At 38.7% G+C, this 21,096-nt stretch overlaps 1 protein-coding gene across 7 annotated transcripts in view; it reads right to left on the bottom strand.

Moving 5' to 3' along the window:
* THADA (THADA armadillo repeat containing) overlaps positions 1 to 21,096 on the bottom strand; it is a 349,614-nt gene that overhangs the window by 309,853 nt on the left and 18,665 nt on the right. For all 7 annotated transcript variants that reach the window (XM_030921220.1, XM_030921218.1, XM_030921223.1 and 4 more), the window contains 6 exons: positions 18,368 to 19,059; positions 16,841 to 17,019; positions 15,741 to 15,896; positions 14,398 to 14,520; positions 10,369 to 10,492; positions 3,616 to 3,767 (listed from right to left, as the gene is read on the bottom strand). In XM_030921220.1, coding sequence (XP_030777080.1) covers positions 3,616 to 3,767; positions 10,369 to 10,492; positions 14,398 to 14,520; positions 15,741 to 15,896; positions 16,841 to 17,019; positions 18,368 to 19,059 — 1,426 coding nt within the window. The remainder of the gene's footprint in view (positions 1 to 3,615; positions 3,768 to 10,368; positions 10,493 to 14,397; positions 14,521 to 15,740; positions 15,897 to 16,840; positions 17,020 to 18,367; positions 19,060 to 21,096) is intronic.

The following is a 21,096-nucleotide window of genomic DNA, read 5'->3' as shown; positions in this document are numbered from 1 at the left end:
AAAGATTTCTTTAATTTAAAAAAATAGTAAATTATTTAAAACACAGCCTGGAGCTGGGTACAGTGGCTCAAGCCTGGAGTCCCAGCTACTCAAGAGGCTGATAGAGGAGGATTACCTGAGGCCAGGAGCTCAAGATCAGCCAAGACAACATAGTGAGACCCCATCTCAAAAAAACAAAACAACACAGGCTGGGTGCAGTGGCTCATCTCTGTGACCCCATCACTTTGGAAGGCCAAGATGGGAGGATCACTTGAGGTTAGGAGTCTTGAGACCAGCCTGGGTAACACGGTGAGACAAAAAACTTACTCTACAAAAAAACTTAAAAATTAGCTGCATGTAGTGGTGCACACCTGTAGTCCCAGCAAGTCAGGCTGAGAGGGGAGGATCACTTGAGCTCAGGAGTTCATGGCTACAGTGAGCTATGACTGCACCACTGCGCTCCAGCCTAGGCAATAGAGCGAGACTCTGCCTCTATGACAAAAAAAAAAAAAAAAAAAAAAAAAAAAAACACAGCCTGGCATACAACTGTAACTCAATATAAATATTAATTTCCTTTCTCCCTGAATATAGGTAAGTTTTTTATTACAGTAATTAATGATTACTAATCGGTTGGAAATAATTTCAATTGGGAAATTCAACACTGATAAAACCTTTTTTAAAAACTGCTTCTTTCTTCAGCAAAAGTGTACTTTGTCCTGTAGACTTTTGCTATGATTACAGCCAGACTATCTTTATTATTTCTAGACAGGGCAGTTCATAGTCTCTCTGGGCTGATGTTTCACCTGGGCATCATATGGCTGCCCTTCTCCCTTCCTCCTTCCTATACAGGTAGTTCATTGGAGAAAACTGCAAATCCCCTGGGAGGCTGTACCTGGCAAAACTTCGTGTGTGTAGAAAACAAAGTGATCAATTCAGCCTCAGAAATTATGCATCAGCGCTCCCACACCTATATCTCATAGAAACATCCACTCACATCGCCTGTCCTAAAGAAGATAGAACAAAGGACAGTGTGCTGTTGTAGTCACGGAAAGGCACTGGGTTGACAACAGAAGACATGAGTCCTAGTCCCAACTTCAACAACTGGCAAGCTGTGTGTTCACCAGTCTGGAAGTCAGGGTTTGGCTGCTCAATAATATTCTGATTCTACTAGGATTATGTCCTATCTTATGTCAGGAGAAAATAATTATACACTCAATTTTGAAGTAGATTACAGGTCTACAAATATTTGATGATGTTTTATAATTTCACAACAGTAGATATCAAATGTGCTGATTTAAATATCTGTTTATTCCAATTTAAATTCTTTACCATTTGATTGTTTATTTTCTATGACCTAAACAAAAAACTTAAAAGTAGTGGCCAAAGTTCAAGTTTAAGTATTAGAACCAACTAAGCATCTAAGCCATTTTTTAACTGACAATTAAGTCCCAGAACTGTTTTATTAACCATTAGTAAGAAAGATAATAATAGCCTTTAAAGTCTAAAATGTCTTTGTTCCATCATCTTAGGTAAATCGAAGTATAATATGACAAAAGATCTAGGATATGCAGCTCCACAGAAAGAAGGGGAGTAAACTAGGTGAACAGGGTAGTCAAGTGACTTATGAGAAAAAAATGCCGTCAACAATACGTACGTACACGTCCTTAAAGAGATCAGGTTAGCATTCAAAAACTGCTGTAATCTTAACTATATTAAAAAATTAATTATATATTATATAAGGGACACCCAAAGAAAGACTTTGGAAATATAATATTGTGATGGTTAATACTGAGTGTCAACTTGATTGCATTGAAGGATGCAAAGTATTGTTCCTGGGTTATGTCTGTGAGGGTGCCAAAGGAGATTAATATTTGAATCAGTGGACTGGGAAAGGCATCCTCTATCTGGGTAAACACAATCTATTCAGGTGCCAGCGCAGCCAGAATAAAAGCAGGAAGAAGAATATGGAAAGATTAGACTGGTTTAGTCTTCCGGCCTACTTCTCCCATGCTGGATGCTTCCTGCCCTGGAACATCAAACTCTCCCAAGTTCTTCAGCTTTGGCTTCCTTGCTCCTCAGGTTGCAGAAGGCTATTGTGGGACCTCACCTTGTGATCGTGTGAGTCAATACTCCTTAATAAACTCTCCTTTAGATATACATCTATCCTATTAGTTCTGTCCCTCTAGAAAACCCTGATACAAATATATAATTAATATTTTTAAATCTTGAATGCCTATTCCTTTAACTAGTTTACTAATCTGGAAGCCAGACAGAGAGTATAAGCAAAATCCTACAGCAAACCACATGTGGTACTAAATTTCTTGAATTCTATGGCTAGTGTCACTATACCAAGCACAGGTTTATCAAATTTAGAGATGCAGAGGTCCCTTAAGGCCCTTAGTGATGTAAGGGCCAAGTCTTTCACATTTATGCCATAATATGCCTTCTCCATCCAGGTACTCTCAAAATATTTGCCAAGAATGAGACATCGCTATTGACAAAATATGAGGTGATGTGACGAATGATAAGGTGAGGAGGGACAGACAGAGGAAGAGAAAATCTCCTCTTTAAAATCTCCTCTTTAAAATGGTAATGAAAGTCAGCAGCCTGAGCACCAGGGAAGTTTCTGCTCACAAGGGCACCTAAAAATCATAGGCATCGGTACATGCCGTACAGCAACTTCCAACATTGACCCAAGTCAAAAAAGAGCTGTTCTGAGAGATAGATAGATAGATGTTCTACATAGCCATCTAGAAGCCACAGAAACAGATACTACCCTCTCTGGCATGTGATCCTACAGAATTCCACTGCATCTACAAGCTACCATGCCCTAAACACAGCTGAACAACCACAGCCTAGACCATGGCTCAGCTGCAGCAGCCACCCTCGGCCTTTACAGAGCTCTAATAGAAAGCCATAGCTAAGCTCCAGAAACTGTACTCTGCTGGTGACCCAACAGCCCCAGGAGAAGCCTCAAGGGCAGAGCTAAGAGCCTGGGTCTGGAAGTCCCCTGCAGACTCATCCCACGCAATGTGTTCACTTCCAACCCCATCTTTAATTCCTACCCCAAAGTGGGAAGAGCAATGTGTCAGGAAGAATGGAGGGGCTGGGGATGAGGTAGAGCACCCAGGGACTGTTGTTAACCTCAAGTACTTGGTAAGTTTCAGTCTCAGTTTAGCTATTGCTGGTTGAAAAACCAGAAACATCCTCTCTACCTCATTTACACTCAGTTTCTCAAGTGTATGAAAAAGGGAGATTATCTCAAAAAATGCAAGTTACTGTAAGCGATGTGTTCTGATCGAATATTACATGTCCAAGGAAACAGGGGAAACCACAGTTAACTAAAATCTACCAATAATCTGGTAAACAATAAAACCTACCACCTCCTACACCTCCCTTTTTATCAAAGCAATAAAAACAGCAAAGCTCACTGATTTGGGCCTTATTTACTTTTTGATATTTCCTCCTTTCCCACCAACCCCAAAATAGTAGAGAGGTGTTAATGATAATTGAAAGAAACAGTCCAAAACCATGAGATGGCAGATGCAAAGTGCATGAAAAATCCTCAGACTGCTTTATCTGCTGACAGAAAGTTTCCATGCATACACCACATTTATACTAGAAAAGTCCTGATACCTGAAAATGTGCAGCTGTTTTTGATAACTTCATCAGAAGATCAAATGCTAAAATTTTCACATCTTCAAAAGTGCTGGTAAAACATTCCATTAGTGCTTGGAAACGACCAACATCAATATCATGATTCAGCTGATACACTGTATAAATTCTACCTAAAAATATTTTAAAAACAAAAAGATTTAAAAGTGAATAAAAGGAAATCAACCTTCTGAAGTTATTTGACCAAATTTATAGAAAATTAGTACCAAAAAACCACATTTCATACTTTACCCATGACAGCATAAAAGAGTAACTTTTCCATTAATTTAATTCTTAAAATGACAAAATAAGTACCACAGTTCTCCAAATTAAGAAAGATTTTAAACCATTCCATTATCTTTCAAAAGATATTATGTAAAAGATTCCTAAGTTATTGTTAAAAATAAACAAAAACAAGTAAATTTAGAAACACATCTTTTTAAAAATCTTAATAAAACTTCTTGACCTAGAATACAAAGTCCTGGCCGGGCTCAGTGGCTCACACCTGGAATCCCAGCGCTTTGGGAGGCCGAGGCGGGTGGATCACCTGAGGTCAAGAGTTTGAGACCAGCCTGGCCAACGGAGTAAAACCCCGTCTCTACTAAAAATACAAAAATTAGCCGGGCATGGTGGCACACGGCTGTAATCCCAGCTACTTGGGAGGCTGACGCAGCAGAATCACTTGAGGCCGGGAGGTGGAGGTTGCAGTGAGCCAAGATCACATCAGTGCACTCCAGCCTGGGCAACAGAGACTTGGTCTCAAAAAAAAAAAAAAGAAGAAAAGTCCTACTGTATCTTAGAATGAACTGACACAGAATGATCAGTATGATGACATATCCTGACAGACTTACTAGGAGTCAAGGATAAAGAAGGAATCTACTGGCCATTCAGGGAAGAGCTCAATTCATCTACAAAATGGAAAAAACTAGACTGGCTGCACTTGTCCCTATAACAACATGTAGTGCTAAAAGATAATGGAGCAATGCTTACAAAATCCTCAGGGAATGAAGGTGTGAAGAACTTTGCCTATCAAACTCTTATTCAAGTGCAAGAACAATAGAAACATTTTATAATATGCAAGAAATTAAGAACTACTTATCTCCAGAAACTTCTAGAGAAAAAGGAATTTCAGCCAACCAAGGGATGAAAAGAAAAATTACCCTAAAGAATGATGGCAATCACTGACTTAACTTAACTCTAGGGGCAATCACTGACTCCACTTAACTCTAGGATGAAGACTCAAGAACTGTGGAAAAACAGGGTTTCAAGGCAAAATGTGAAGAACACTTAAAAACATTTCACAGGCCGGGCGCGGTGGCTCAAGCCTGTAATCCCAGCACTTTGGGAGGCCGAGACGGGCGGATCACGAGGTCAGGAGATCGAGACCATCCTGGCGAACACAGTGAAACCCCGTCTCTACTAAAAATACAAAAAACTAGCCGGGCGAGGTGGCGGGCGCCTGTAGTCCCAGCTACTTGGGAGGCTGAGGCAGGAGAATGGCGGGAACCCGGGAGGCAGAGCTTGCAGTGAGCTGAGATCCGGCCACTGCACTCCAGCCTGGGCGACATAGCAAGACTCCGCCAAAAAAAAAAAAATTTCACAAGTGAACTCCTAAGGAAAACGGAAACATTCTTATGCTTACTTAATTTGAGGAATATAAATTGGGATACAAATTTCTCATTTAATCTTAATTTACAAGTTAGCACAACCCTATGAAATTCCTAGAGCCGACACCTGAGGTTTTTGTTACTTCCTTAACAACTTTGCTCAGATTTGCTTCTTGTTCTCCAATCTGACTGCTTTTTTTTTTTTTTTTCTTGTATAATTGCTCTGGCTAGAACTTTCAGTACAACAGTGAACAGCAGTGGTGACAGTGGGCATCTGTGTCTTCTTCCTGATCTTAGGGCAAAAGCTTTCAGTTGCTCACCGAGTGTGATGTTACCTGTGGTTGTGTTACAAATGTCCTTCATCATCTTGTCCTTCCTATTCCTAGTTTTGCTGTGTTCATTTTTTTAATCATAAAAGGGTACTGAATTTTGTCAAATGCTTTTTCTGCATAAATTAAGATGATCACATGGTATTTCCACGTTCATTTTAATGTGATGACATTGACTATTATTCTTAAGTTGACCCACCCTTACATTCCTGGGATAAACTCCTTCCTCATGGTATATAACACTTTTAATATGCTGTTGGATTTGGTTTGCTAGTATTCTATTGAGGGTTTTTGCCACTATACACATAAGGGATATTGGTCTTTTATCTTCTTTTTCTTTTCTTCTTTTTTTTTTTTTTTTGAGATGAAGTCTTGCTCTTGTCACACAGGCTGGAGTGCAATGGTGCGATCTCAGCTCACTGCAACCTCAGACTCCCGGGTTCAGGCGATTCCCCTGCCTCAGCCTCCTGAATAGCTGGGATTACAGGTACCCGCCACCACATCCAGCTAATTTTTTGTATTTTTAGTAGAGATGGGGTTTCACCATGTTGGCCAGTCTGGTCTTAAACTCCTGACCTCACGTGATCCACCAGACTCAGCCTCCCAAAGTGGTGAGATTACAGGCATGAGCCACCACACCCGGCCGGTTTTCTTTTAAGTGTCTTTGGTTTTGGTATCAGGGTAATGATGGCCTTATAAAATGAGGTAGGAGGTGTTCCCTTCTCTTCAATTTTTTGAAAGAGTCTGAGAAGGACTGGTGTAATTCTTCTTTCAACGTTTTGTAGATTTCACCGGAGAAGTCACTCGCCCTAAACTTTCTCTTCTCTCCTTCTGTGAGCCTTCTGAATACTGATTCAATCTCTTCTTAAAGGTCTGCTCACATTTTCTATTTCTTCTCAAGTCAGTAATTGTCATGTTTCTAGAAGCTTGTCCATTTCATGTAGATTATCTAACTTGGTGTTATAACTGTTCACTGTATTGTCTTATAATCATTTTTATTTCTGCAAACTTAATAGAAATGTTCCTACTTTCATTTCTGATTTTAGTTGTTTGTACTGTCTTTCTTTTATCTTAGCCAGTTTAGCAAACTTTGTCTATTTTGTTGATCTTTAAAAAACACAACTTCTGGTTTCGTTATTTGTGCTGTTTTTCTATTCTCTATTTCGTTTATCTTTGTTCTAATCTTTTTGTTTCCTTCCTTTTAAGTTTGTTCTTCTCTTCTAATTGCTTGAGGTAGAAAGTTAACTTGGTTATTAATTCAAGATCTTTTGCCGTAGGCATTTACAGCTATAACTTTCCCTATAAGCACTGCTTTTGCAGCATTGCGTAAGTTTTGGTATGTTGTATTTTTGCTTTCACTCATCTCAAAATATTTTCTAACTTCCTTCATTATTCTTTCATCCATCAGTTGTTTAAGAGCTTTTTTCAAATTTGAAACCCTTTATGACACCACTGTATGAAGCCACTAACACTCTCCAGCCTCCTAGGTTTTCTATATATCCCCCTTATCTTCTTGAAATATTTTTCATAGAACTTATCTACATCTTGAACATACATAATCTACATAATCTTGCATCTACATAATGTAATAATATATACAAATTCTACGTATTACTTGTTCATTCCTGTCTCCCTTCACTGAAACATAAGCTCCAAAGGAAGAAGCACCTTGTTTGGGACAGTGAATATCCTTGGCTGCTTGACATATAATAAGCACTAAATTAATATTTGCTGAACAAATCCTTTTAATCTAATTGTAGAACTGTATTACCATCAATATTGTGGCATTTGATTCCACATAAGAAAGATGCATGCAACTTATTCTTCTTGGTCTAGGAAAGGCAGAAACCATTTGACTAATCTCAAATCAGAGTCCTATCACTGAAGTTCTTGAGATAATAATGAAGGATGAATTTACATCTCCCATCCTGTACTTCACAGTCAAGGTTCTTAAGTCTCCTTTAAAAGTAATGGCTACAGTATAGCTTGCTCCATTTACATTACCTCCCAGTTGTCTAACATAATTACAATGGCATAAGTCACTGCCCAATTACATGAAACTCATACATTAGGAAGATGACTCAGGGTTTTCATTTTTAAAGTACATTTAAATGTATCAAATTACTCTCTTGACTGAAAAATTATAGGTACGCTTCAGCCTAGTTTTAATTCCCACACACTTAGGTGCAGCTACAACTACATCAAATGCGCAGGAAACTTTTTGTTATAAGATTGAAGTAATCAATCACTCTGAGGTAAAAACTTATTTTCTAAATTAAGTTGAAGTACCACTGAAATTTTATGAACTGACGGGAGATTCCTGCATTCACTGAATGCTGTAACAAATTACCACATACTTGGTGGCTTAAAACCACAGAAATCTATTCTCTCACAGTTCTGGAAGCCAGAAGTTCAAAATCAAGGTGTCAGTAGGGCCATGCACTCCAGAGGCTCTAAAATCTGTTCCTTGCCTCTTCCAGCTTCCAGCAGCTGCAGGCATTCCATGGCCTGGAGCCATATCACGCCAATCTCTACCTACGCTGTCACACTGCCTCCTCTTTCGTTTGTCAAATCTCTCTCTGCCTCTGTCTTGTAAGGATACTTGTGATGACATTTTTGGTCCATCAAGACAATCTAGATATCTCACCTCAAGATCCTAAACTTAAGAACATCTGCAAGGACCCTTTTTCCATGTAAAGTTTGCATTCACAGCTTCTTAAGGATTTGATGTGGATGTGTTTTGGAGACCATTTTTAAGCCTGCCATCCCCACCTGAATAAGGTGATCATATTTCTTACATAAATACTGTAGAAAGCCAATATCATCAATACTCTAATAGGATGCCCTGTGAAGAACACTATATCATCCATGCAACATTCCTGCAAAAATGTACAGCATGAATCAAGTCATCAGGAAACAATGAGACAAACCCCAATTGAGACATATTCTTCCAAAATGTTAATATCATAAAACAAGAAATTTTCCAGATTAAAGGAAGCTAAAAAGAGGCATAATAACAAAACGCAATGCGTGATCTAGGACTGCTTCCCAGATTGTAAGAAGTTAGTTTTTTGTTCTATAATATAAAAGGCCATTTGTTGGGACAATTGGCAAAATTTAAATATGGACTGTATATTCGATTAAAGCATTGTATCAACATTCAATTTCCTGAATTTGATCATTGTGTTATGGTTATAAAATTAATAAAAGACACAGATATAGCAAATATTGCAAAATATTAATAACTGATGAATCGGCCAGGTGCGGTGGCTCACGCTTGTAATCTCAGCACTTTGGGAGACTGAGGAGGGTGGAAAACCTGAGGTCAGGAGTTCGAGACCAGCCTGACCAATATGGTGAAACCCTGTCTCTACTAAAAATACAAAAATTAGCCAGGCGTGGTGGCAGGTACCTGTAATCCCAGCTACTCAGGAGGCTGAGGCAGGAGAACTGCTTGAACCTGGGAGGCAGAGACTGCAGTGATCACGCCACTGCACTCCAGCCTGGGCAACAGAGCGAGACTCCGTCTCAAAAAAACAAAAACAAAAACTAAAACAAAAAAAAAAAACGATGAATCTAGGTAGAGCGTACATGGCTATTCACTGAACTAGTCTTGAAACTTTGCTGTTGATTTTTTTCAAAATAAAAACTTTTAAAAACTGATTTTCCCCAAATGAAGCAAGCCTCTATTACATTAGCTAACTGTCCTGTCAAAAAATTACACTTTGACCAATACTTTAAAATTAAAAGGAATCCAATGATAGTATAAAGCTCCCTCGTACTTCAGCCATTCCCTGTGAAAGAGTAGCTGAGCAGGATATTTTCCTGTTTGACCACAGTCAAGGAAGACTGAGCACAAGCAAGAAATCCCGCATTATAACATATATACACACATGTACATGGAAAAAAGAATCATTTTGGCAGGGCACGGTGGCTCACGCCTGTAATCTCAGCACTTTCGGGGACCGAGGCAGACAGATCAAGAGGTCAGGAGATCAAGACCATCCTGGCTAACACAGTGAAACCCCATCTCTACTAAAAACACAAAAAATTAGCCAGGCGTGGTGGCACATGCCTGAAGTCCCAGCTACTTGGGAGGCTGAGGCAGGAGAATCACTTGAACCCAGGAGGCGGAGGTTGCAGTGAGCCGAGATCATGCCACCGCACTCCAGCCTGGGTGACAGAGCTAGACTCTGTCTCAAAAGAAAAAAAAAGGAATAATTTCTTGTCAAAAAGGAAAAAATAAAAAAAAAAAGATTTGAAGAGGGAACTGAAATTTCACCCTCTTGAGAACCACACAGAAGGAAAAACAAAGGGTATCATTAAACCAGAATACTTGGAAATTACAGCCTCATATTGTCTTTCCGAAACCAGATTGAGGCATATGAAACAGACGGTATGTAAGGGAAACCACATTCTAACCACAGAGCTCACTGAGAAATATTAAATATAATAGAAGCTATTATTATTTCAAATTTTAAAACTTAAAGAACAGATTGGATACTATCTTAAAACAGCAACAAACAAATTAGGGAGGTAAGAGCTGGAACTCTTTCCATAATAAGCATAATTCATGAAAATTACACTTTGGGGTTGGCAAATAATGATCAATGAAAAGGGAGATAGTTTCTCTTCTGTCCTTTACTGGCAAATTTCATTATGTACAAGCAAGAATTATATGGTAAGAATAAAACCTCAAAGCAAGGCAACAAAACTGAAACTTCAAATAAAGCAAAATGTAGAATAAGTATGTTTTGAAAGAAAAAAAATTACTTCCCTTAACATTATTAAACACTTACCTTCTGGGACATGAAAAACTTCAGCTATTGAGCCTAAAATGGTTAAAGCTGAAAATCTAGTTGAGTAGGAAGATCCAGGAAACAATGCTTCAAAAAGACTGTTACAAATGGATGACATGAAATTCTTAAAAAAAAAAAAAATTACAGTAAGTATAATTACGTCACAATAGGTTATGTTCACCGTATTAAACACCCTTTTAGAGTGGGTGTTTTTGTTTTTAATGTAAAAATAAAAAATTTCAAAAACAATACTGGTTGTTCACTTTGCTTAATAATTCAGGTTAGTACCCTTGACCATAAGCTATATCACGACTTTAATAAACCCTGTATTTGCAGAGTCAACAAGAAGTACAATTTCTATTGTAGCCCAGACAGATATGTACACTTTTTGTTTTTTAAGACAGAGTCTCACTGGGTTCAACAGCCCTAGTCTTCACTGACTCTACCAAAGATCCCTGCATTCATTTCTAGGGTGAAGAACATGCAATCTTGGGGATTTATCATTTAGGTCCCCACAAGCCCTAAGAGTTTATTAGGTTATTAATTCTATTAGGTTTCAAAGGAATAGGGCCATTACTGAAAAATATCCTAGTTAAACTACTTTTAATTATAAGTGAAACAGGATTCACATTAAAACACAACAAGGGCCAGGCGTAGTGGCTCATGCCTGTAATCCCAGCAATTTGGGAGGCTGAGGCGGGCGGATCACCTGAGGTCAGGAGTTTGAGACCAGCCTGGCCAACATGATGAAACCCCGTCTCTACTAAAAATACAAAAAGTAGCCCAGTGTGGTGCCGGGCGCCTGTAGTCCCAGCTACTCAAGAGGTTGAGGCAGGAGAATTGCTTGAACCCAGGAGGCGGAGGTAGCAGTGAGTCAAGACCACACCACTGCAGTCCAGCCTGGATGAAAGAGCAAAACTCCATCTAAAAAACACAAGATCATCCACTAGGAGGTATCATTCAAACTGTATTGTCATTTATATGCTTAAATATAGTTCTTCTTTCCCGCAATCAGACTGCAGCCACGATGAAGGTAGGGACCACATTTCTATGTTTGGATGCCTAGTGCTGAGCACACTATCCTACACACATAGTAACGCTCAGTATATGCTCTAATCACTTTTAATGGTTCCCAGTGAAGCTTCCAAATCTTCCTTGGCCTATCACTGAAAGCTATCCATTTTCAACTGGATTCTTTGGATTCACTTCCCATTACTCAAGTCCTCCATTCCCTAAGGTATTTTACGTCATTCACACCACTGAATTCACCATTCCCCAAGTTCTCCCTGTACTTTCTTATCTCCAAGCCTTCATTAAGCTAGTACTGGGGGTTGCGGGGAGAAAATACTGAGATTTTGGAGTCAAGAGCAGGTCTGGACTGGAGTTCTGACTCTACCACTTACTAGCTGAGGAACCTTACACAGGTTATTGCACTTCACTGAGCTTCAGCTTTCTCACTTGTTAAGTGGGGATAAGAATGTTATCTTACAGCCTTTTTATTAAAGGTTAAATGAGAACATGGACATCTAACATTTTATAAATTTAAAAGGACTCTAGTTACTATCAGTTATTTAGGTATAAAATAATCTCCACTAGACGAGAAGATGTCTTTTTCAACTAATAGCCTCCTCTTCTCCCCCAGCACTTAAAGTCTATTGATTGGCACTGAGCACACCACACACTGTGCACGGCACCCACTGTTCTGACGATGTGACAGTCATGACAATACAGTGCCAAGGTCACAACCTCCAAAAGCCACAGGTGTGCCAGTAGGGAAAAAGTACCACAACCACGAGACTGACTCAGATTAAGACTCTAAGCACTAATTTTCAAAACATGCATACTTATAAGCACAGACCAAGAAACCACACATACATGAAAATTCAGAATCTCAACCCAAAAAACAGCTTTTGTATTTCCAAGTACTTAATTGAGTTTTCACAAATCATTTTACCCCTTACAAAAAGAAAGCAAACGAGATATGCATTGTTAAATCTACCAATGATTTAAGAGAAACTGCAAAATAACTAGGCTGGGCATAATATCCAAAATAATCCATAATAATGTTGAGAGTAGGTAGTATGTCATGCCTGTAATCCCACCACTTTGGGAGGTGGAGGCAGGGGAATCACTTGAGGTCAGGATTTTGAAACCAGCCTGGGTAACACAGCAGAACCCACATCTATAAAAAAATCAATTAATTTAAAAGAAATTTTTTTAACTGTCCCACACGCACACTGGGGGCTTCAATATATATTCTAGTCACTTTTTAAATTTTTATTTATTAATTCTTTGAAGCAGGGTCTCACTGCTCTGTTGCCCAGGATGGACTGCAGTGGTATAATTAAGGTTCACCACAGCCCTGACCTCCTGTACTCCAGCAACCTTCAAGCCTCAGCCTCCTGAGTATCTGAGACCACAGGTGTGCACCACCAAGCCCGTCTCAAGGTTTTTTTTTTTGTTTTTTGGTTTTTTTTTAAATAGAGATGGGGTCTTGCTATGTTGCCCAGGCTAGTCTTGAAGTCCTGGGCTCAAGTGATCCTCCTGCCTCAGTCTCCCAAAGTGCTGAGATTACAGGCATGAGCCAGCGCTAGTCGCTTTTAATGACTCTCAGCAAGGCTTTATAGAGAGATATATAGTTTACATCACTTCTTGGCCTTTTGGCTAAGATCAAGTGGAGAAATACACAGTCTACAAAGAGCTTTTTCATTTAATCCTCAAATCAATCTTTTGAGAAAGGTTACTAATTCTGCTTATAGTTGATGAGACTCAAGTCAGTCAACTAATAAGTGGCAGAATCAGGAGTAAACCTATGTCTTTAAAATTCAGGTTGTGACTTCCCAATCTTCGTCATTGAGATTTTAAGAAGTCAAGCTGATTTTAGCCTTTGAATAGAAATATTCTTTGATGGCTTTTTATCTTTTAAATACAAAACTGAAAACCAAGGGCATCCATAATAATGTTTAGAGTAAGTAGTGAGCATGTCATACTTCAAATGTATCATTAATCTATTCATCTACCTCTTTCTCAAAATAAATAGGTAAGTTCTGTCTTCCATCTGGGCCTGAGGAGAAAAAAAGGGTCTGCTTCTCAAAGGCTAGATTTAGGGGAAGAACAGTGAAAAGCTCAATCTGTTCTGCTGAAAAGAAATTCAAGATTGTCAAGCTAAGCCCTGGCCCAGACTGGAGCTGCTGTACCTGGGTTTCCATCCATTTCATTAACACAATGCCCTAAAATCCAGCCCTACTCTTCAAGCTCACTCCAATGTGAGACAGACAGCAAGCTCCCTCCACAGCTGGACCACGGGCCAAGAGTCATTAATACCAAGCCTCTGCAAGTCATGTCAATCTAACGAGAAAAGAGGCCCAGCAACAGCAGTCTTCTGCCCTGGAGAAGGACGGTGTTCAGTACCATCAATTACCCTTCTGTTAAAGTACTAAATTCACCTGGCCCACATAAGCTGAAAGTGACTGGGGTTAGCCCACTAATGTCATTCTGTAACAGTCCTCCAGTACAACACTGGTTCCATAACCCAGGCTACATCAAGTAGCTGCACCAAAGCAGCAGAAGAAATAGGTAATACTCAGCTTGAAGGAAAAAAAGCAAGAAACACAATTCACCAAAAGACTTCCATTTATTTCCCTTTTATGCTTATTCATTATACTTTTTAATTTTTTTTTTTTTTTTTTTTTTTTTTTTTTTTTTTTTGAGGCGGAGTCTCGCTCTGTCGCCCAGGCTGGAGTGCAGCGGCCGGATCTCAGCTCACTGCAAGCTCCGCCTCCCGGGTTTACGCCATTCTCCTGCCTCAGCCTCCCAAGTAGCTGGGACTACAGGCGCCCGCCACCTCGCCCGGCTAGTTTTTGTATTTTTTAGTAGAGACGGGGTTTCACCGTGTTCGCCAGGATGGTCTCGATCTCCTGACCTCGTGATCCGCCCGTCTCGGCCTCCCAAAGTGCTGGGATTACAGGCTTGACCAAAGTGCTGGTTTAATTTTTTAAAAAAGTCTATGTTTAGAAATATAGCACCTACCTTATACTGCTGTAAAGAAACAGAAGGGTGCTGTTTGGTTAACTTCTTCTCTGGTTCATGTTTGGATTTATTCTGCTCCAATTTATAAAGTACCTGAGAACTTTCCTGTATCCTACAAAACAACTTTTGAGACAAAGGAAATGAAGCACAGGTGACCCACACATTAAATTTAAATGTCAGCCTGAGAGGCAAATTCTTTAGAATAAAACATCAGGCAAGGAGAGCACTGATTTTTAATCTCTTAATATTTTATAACATTTATTTTAGACGGAAAATAATTTTTATACCAAAAACAAAGTTATTATTGCAAAGCAAAATACTATCATTAAACCACAGTTCTATTTCCTTTAAGTTGGCACAAACCTGAAAATGATATAGTCATTTCCCTACTTTACCAATTCTTCACCCCATAAATGTGTTGCACAATTAATTCAAGTTGGATTATTTGATAATGATCACTTTATGAGGCGCTTAAAACTATAAAAATGCAATGGCATTCTTTCTCCTGTTACCAATTTTTCTTAAAACTACCTTAACTCCAGCATTAGATTTTTTCTTTACAAAAAAGAACCCAAGGTTGATTTACTACACCAAAATGAAAGGCCTTTTGGCCATGTGTGGTGGCTCACGCCTATAACACCACTTTGGGAGGCTGAGGTAGGAGGACCACTAGATCCCAGGAGCTTAAGACCAGCCTGGGCAACAGAGTGAGACCCTATCTCTAAAAAAAAAAAAAATTAAACATTAGACAGGGATGGTGGTATGCCCCTGTCGTCCCAGCTACTTGAGAGGCTGGGGAGAAAGAATTGCCCAGGAGGTGGAGGGTACAGTGAGCTATGATCACACTACTGCACTCCAACCTGGGTGACAGAGCAAGACCCTTTTTTTTTTTTTCTTTTTTTTTTTCTTTTTGGAGACTGAATCTCACTCTGTCGCCCAGGCTGGAGTGGTACAGTCTCGGCTCACTGCAACCTCCGCTCCTAGGTTCAAGCAATTCTCCTGCCTCAGCCTCCCAAGTAGCTAGGACTACAGATGCACACTGCCACGTCTGGCTAATTTTTTTGTATTTTAGTAGTGATAGGGTTTCACCGTTGCCCAGGCTGATCCTGAACTCCTGAAAAAAAATGGTGGGGGGAGGGGTGTGTGCTTTCCACTCTGGATTTTAATCCCAAATGTAAGCTTTATGTAATCAGAGAACAGGTCACAGAAGGGCCATCATGAACAGATGCGGTAGCCCAATTCCATGACCATTCCCACACGCTCCCAAAATCTGGGCTCTTTTTAAAAACCATTTCCCAAACAAAGTTCACCACTTCCCTATGCCTTCTGATGGGAAATTCTACCTTTTTAAGAAGTGAACAGATCTGTTGCCGCACTCCTGGAGACTGGCTGTTAAGATTGTATGTAATAAAGAACTGAATCCACTGCATTTCTTCCATGGTAACAATTTCTGTGCTTCGATTACTTTCACAAAGCAAGCCTAATGTATCTATCCTTACCTAAAAAACATCAAGCAATAAAAGGTTAATTTTCCAAGAAATAAGCCAAACCTAAATCACTTGAATTGTTTAATTACTTACATAGGCTACAAAAGGAAAAAAATAAACTTCAGTTCACCAATAGGTACCTTAGAAAGGTTTCTTAATCTCAAAGATCCTAGTGTTATTTCCTATACAATTATTTTATTAAATGTGTAAACTGGGGATTTATAAAATGCAACAATCAAAGATTTTTATTCCATGGCAATGCTCAGCTTCATTCCTTTTTCTCTTTTTTTCCAGTGACTCCCTTTACCCCATCACCTCACTCTTAAATTACTGATAGGCACTTCTAACTGGTTTCCTGGTTTCTTTCTGTTCCCACGCTGGAAATTCATGTTTCCACTAATGTAATTCCTTGCTGAAAACAGAGTGGCTTTGGTTTAGCTTAATAAAACCAGCTGGTGCCTGGGAATCAATGAAGTCTTTAGCCTAACATTAGACCTTTCCAAAAAATGTCCAAAACACTCCACGCCTGATAAGCAATGTTCTTAATCATCCTCCAGACCTTGCTCATTTGGGTCCCTCCATTTTGTATGCTGCTCCAAGGCTTCCTCTTTTCTAATCATATCTATCACTTCCCTAATCAAGCACCACCTGCTCTGATCAGTCTCTTCTGAGCCTCCCAAGGGAGTCCTTATGTATTGATGGCACACTTGTATCTGTACTGTCAGTTCTAAGAGTTTCCAGTTGTTTTATGTAAGTTTTCTTACATCCTCAACTAAACTTGCAGTAGCTTGAAGAAAGGGTCTACTGAAAGTTTAGTTGGGAGACTAGGGTTTCTACTCATTCTCTTTATGAACTCCCTAAAACAGTGCAGGACACAATGTAGGGGCCTCTATATTGAACTGCTACATGAAAGGGATCTACTGCACGTACAAATCCAGGTAATTTTCTTTACTTACTTGACAATGCTGATGAATTAAGCCTTGCTTTATTCTTGCACCAGACACGAGGTTCTCCCAGGTATCAGCAGCAGACTGAAGATGTCCATGAGCTCTAGCTATTCGCAGACATGCCATCAAAGCTCCCAGAGCCCCCCTGCTATTACAAGACCCTAAGGATGGGAATGATTGCTCTTGTCCTGAAAGCACAGTAACAAAGACAATTACCATATTATGCAATGACCACTATAATTATCAACTGCTAATTTTCATGTTTCCAATTAACATTTTATTTCAATAAATAAAAATCACATTTTAAACTCATTTCTAACACAAATTAAAGTTCCTATTCTAAAATAAATCATTATTTAAAATGATCTGTCCTTCTGTCAATCGTTTCAGGTAAGCATAATTCTCTTATTGTTAACGTAAACAAATCATTATTTACCTGCTAACATTTTTACTTTTTCCCTAACACTTAGAAAATGAATCAGGAAGTAAATCAGGAAAAAAAATCAGGTGAAGAAATAAACACATCGGTGACTACAGACTTATTATTGCTCTAAAAGTAAACACTGAACCTCTCTGCATATTTTACAGTGACTATTTTTCACTAGTAAAGAAGATTTAAAAAGGAACACAAAGAGCCTGCTGGTTTCAGAGGCTAGGACATCAGCCATTACCAGGAAGACAGGGCAGCTTGATATAAAAATAAAGACAACCTTACTTCAGAACAGATTCTTGAATCCTGAATTTCAGATGGCTTTTCAAAAAGTCAAGAACAACTGTTGTCAAAAATTACAAAAAATGGCTTATTTTCACATACAGGAATCAAATTTTCCTGCTACCTCATGGTTACTCTTTGACGTACTGAAAGTTTTTAACAATTTTAGTTGAAAATATTTCTTAAAATTACACTATACGATACTACATTTTTGCTTTGTTAAACAATATAATAATTTTAAGATTTATACGATGTGTCATGATCATCACTTTACACATCCTGAATTATGCTTGAATTTGCAGTGATTCCTGTAGGGTTTGTGAGTTTTAATGGGATGTCTACCCCTATTCTAAGTAACTATAGATGGCTATTTCTTCAGATCATGCCTCTGAATTTTGTCACTTCCCCAGAGAAAATAACTTGCTACTGCCAAGTTACCTGTCTTTAACCTTGCCTAACACAATTTTTAATTATTGTCTCAATCACTTGAATAAGCACATTATATAAGACACACAAACTTTTATTCCAGTAATACAACAAAATAAATTCAGAACTTGAAAAAATGAATTAAAACCTTGTAATAAAGGAAAGTTTATCATTGTAAGTGGAATTATTCTTTAGCTTGTAGAAATGACTTCAGCCAAAAAACTCCATTCAGCTTTATACAGGAACATTCGTTTCAAACCGAAACATCTATCATTAATCTCCTCCTTTACTATTTATAGAAGTGATATTTAAATTTAAATATGATTAGCATCTGCATAGCTACCTATATTTAAGCATCATAATTAGAAATTACTAAAACAAAAATGCATTTTTCTTACCAGTTTTAGCATCAATAGAAGTCTGAAGAATCTTTACCATGTACTGTAAGCTTTCAGGGCTGTAACTTAGTAATTTTGGCAAGTAATAATCAATCACGTAAGATTTTTGATCCAAGTTTCCTTCACACAGTATAAAAAGGAGAGGAGAAACCCAAGTCTCATGCCACTGGTCAATCCAAGAACTCTCAGCAGTCTGGGATTTCAAATGACTCTTATGATTTTTAAACATGGTTTCCAAGAGGTCACTTGCATAAGGTACCAATGACTGGTCTCCCATCACCTCTAAGATTTGAGATGGAATAGTTTTATCTATAGCCAGAATATGTTCAATTCCTATGCACTCTACCAAACAACCAAGGCACATGTACTTTCCTTTAATATGCCATTCCAATCGCAGAAGACTCTCAGTCAGTTTCACAAAGAAAGGATCAGGGACCAAAACTGCACCTTCCACAGTGAGCCGGTGCATTTGGAGAAGGTTTTTGAACATGATTTTGGTTTGGTGTCTCAGAGCATCCAATGGATGTTCCCAATGGGTATAGACATATTCCAAAAGTCTCCCAACTATACTTGAATTCCCATTCAGGCTGTCCCTTAGGCTGGGGGAACTTGATTCAAGGACTTGTATGGCTGAATTAGTCCAGGATGCCATGATTCTAGACAGAAACATTTCCAGCGTTGGCTCTTTAATCCTGAAGAAAAACGAACCATGATCCATTATTGTAAACTGATTAGTAAAAGAAATTTCATTTTACAATTTAGACTTTAAAAATATTAAATACAAAGAATGAGCACAAATTTCAATTATTAAATTTACAAGAACAAAAAACCACAAGACAAAACCGATCTCAAATTTGTGTATGAATCTTTTTACCTTGTAAAAAGTAATCCAGAAAGGAGTTCAAGACCAGCCTAGGCAATACAGTGAAACCCCATCTCTATAAAAATTTAAAAAATTAGCTGGGTGTGGTGACACACACCTGCAATCCCAGCTACTTGGGAGGCTGAGGTGGGAGGATTGCTTGAGCTCACGAGTGAGACTGCAGTGAGCTGTGCTCACACCACTACAGTCTAGCCTGGGTAACAGACTTTGTCTCAAAAATAATGATAATAGTCCAGGAAAGGACATAGGGAAATTTGGGGGATGATGGAAATATTCACTCTCTTGATTGTGATGATGATTACATGTGTACTTTATTTATTTATTTATTTTTTTTTTTGAGACGGGGTCTTGCTCTGTCACCCAGGCTGGAGTGCAGGGGCTCAATCTCGGCTCACTGCAACCCCTGCCTCTCAGGTTCAATCAAGCGATTCTCCTGCCTCAGCCTCCCAGTAGCTGGGATGACAGGCACATGCCACCACACCTGGCTAATTTTTTGTATTTTTAGTAGAGACGGGGTTTCACCATGTTGACCAGGTTGGTGTTGAACTCCTGATCTCAAGTGATCCACCTGCCTGAGATCTGCACACCTGGGATTACAGGCGTGAGCCACCATGCCTGGCCTATACATGTAATTTAAAACATAAGGAAAGCCAAGGGTTGGAGATGGTTGGGGGAATGGGGCTTCTTTGTGATAAAAATATTCTAAAGTTGTTTGAATTGACTTTTAAGATGTTAAAAATTAATTTTAGAAATGTTGATAGTTTATCAGACTTGTGAGGATCACTTTAGATTACCTATGTTAATGTTCTTCATAAATTCTAAAGCACTACACATGTAGAAATTTTTATAGTTTTAAAAAACGATGGTAAAAACAAATTTGAGGAAAAAAATGTTTTAAAGAAAAAAGATAGCATGAAGAATACTACAAATTAATTTTTGAAATGCTGGTGGTTGTACAACTCTGTGAATAAACTAATAAAGTGAATTGTACACTTTAAATTTATGAATTGCATAATATATTAATTATAGCTCTAGTATGTAAAAAATTATTTTAATTTTCCTTTATTCATATGTTCATTATTATCAAGCTGTATGTATGTTTTGACATTTCATATATGTGACCACTTTCAGCCATTATGGCAAAAACACCACATAAATACAATATACAGCCCCATGAAGTCAGAAGACCTTCTAATATTGCTGTCTCAGGTTCTTATTAGCAATATGCTCTTAGGTAAGCATTTACTTTTCTAAGCCTCCCTTTGCCCATTCAACAAATTAGATTTCTTTTTTTTTTTTTTTTTTTTTTTGCGCTCTGTCGCCCGGAGTGGAGTACAGTGGCCAGATCTCAGCTCACTGCAAGCTCCGCCTCCCGGGTTTACGTCATTCTCCTGCCTCAGCCTCCCGAGTAGCTGGGACTACAGGCACCCGCCACCTCGCCCGGCTAGTTTTTGTATTTTTAGTAGAGACGGGGTTTCACCGTGTTAGCCAGGATGGTCTCGATCTCCTGACCTTGTGATCCGCTCGTCTCGGCCTCCCAAAGTGCTGGGATTACAGGCTTGAGCCACCACGCCCAGCCCTAACAAATTAGATTTCTTATCCTTTATAGTAGACATATGAGGATCACATTAGATTACCTATGTTGAAGTTCTTTATAAATTCTAAAGTACTATACATATAAAACTTTCATAGTTTTAAAAAATTATAACATTGAAAATGTTAAAAATTAATTTTAGAAATGTTCTTCACAGGCTAACCTGCAGCAATAATTTCATTTATTTATTTTTTTGAGATAGGATCTCACTCTGTCACCCAGGCTTGAGTGCAGTGGCACAATCATATCTCA

Source organism: Rhinopithecus roxellana, chromosome 17, assembly GCF_007565055.1.
Source record: "Rhinopithecus roxellana isolate Shanxi Qingling chromosome 17, ASM756505v1, whole genome shotgun sequence".
NCBI lineage: Eukaryota > Metazoa > Chordata > Mammalia > Primates > Cercopithecidae > Rhinopithecus > Rhinopithecus roxellana.
This window is presented reverse-complemented; position numbering and strand designations above follow the sequence as displayed.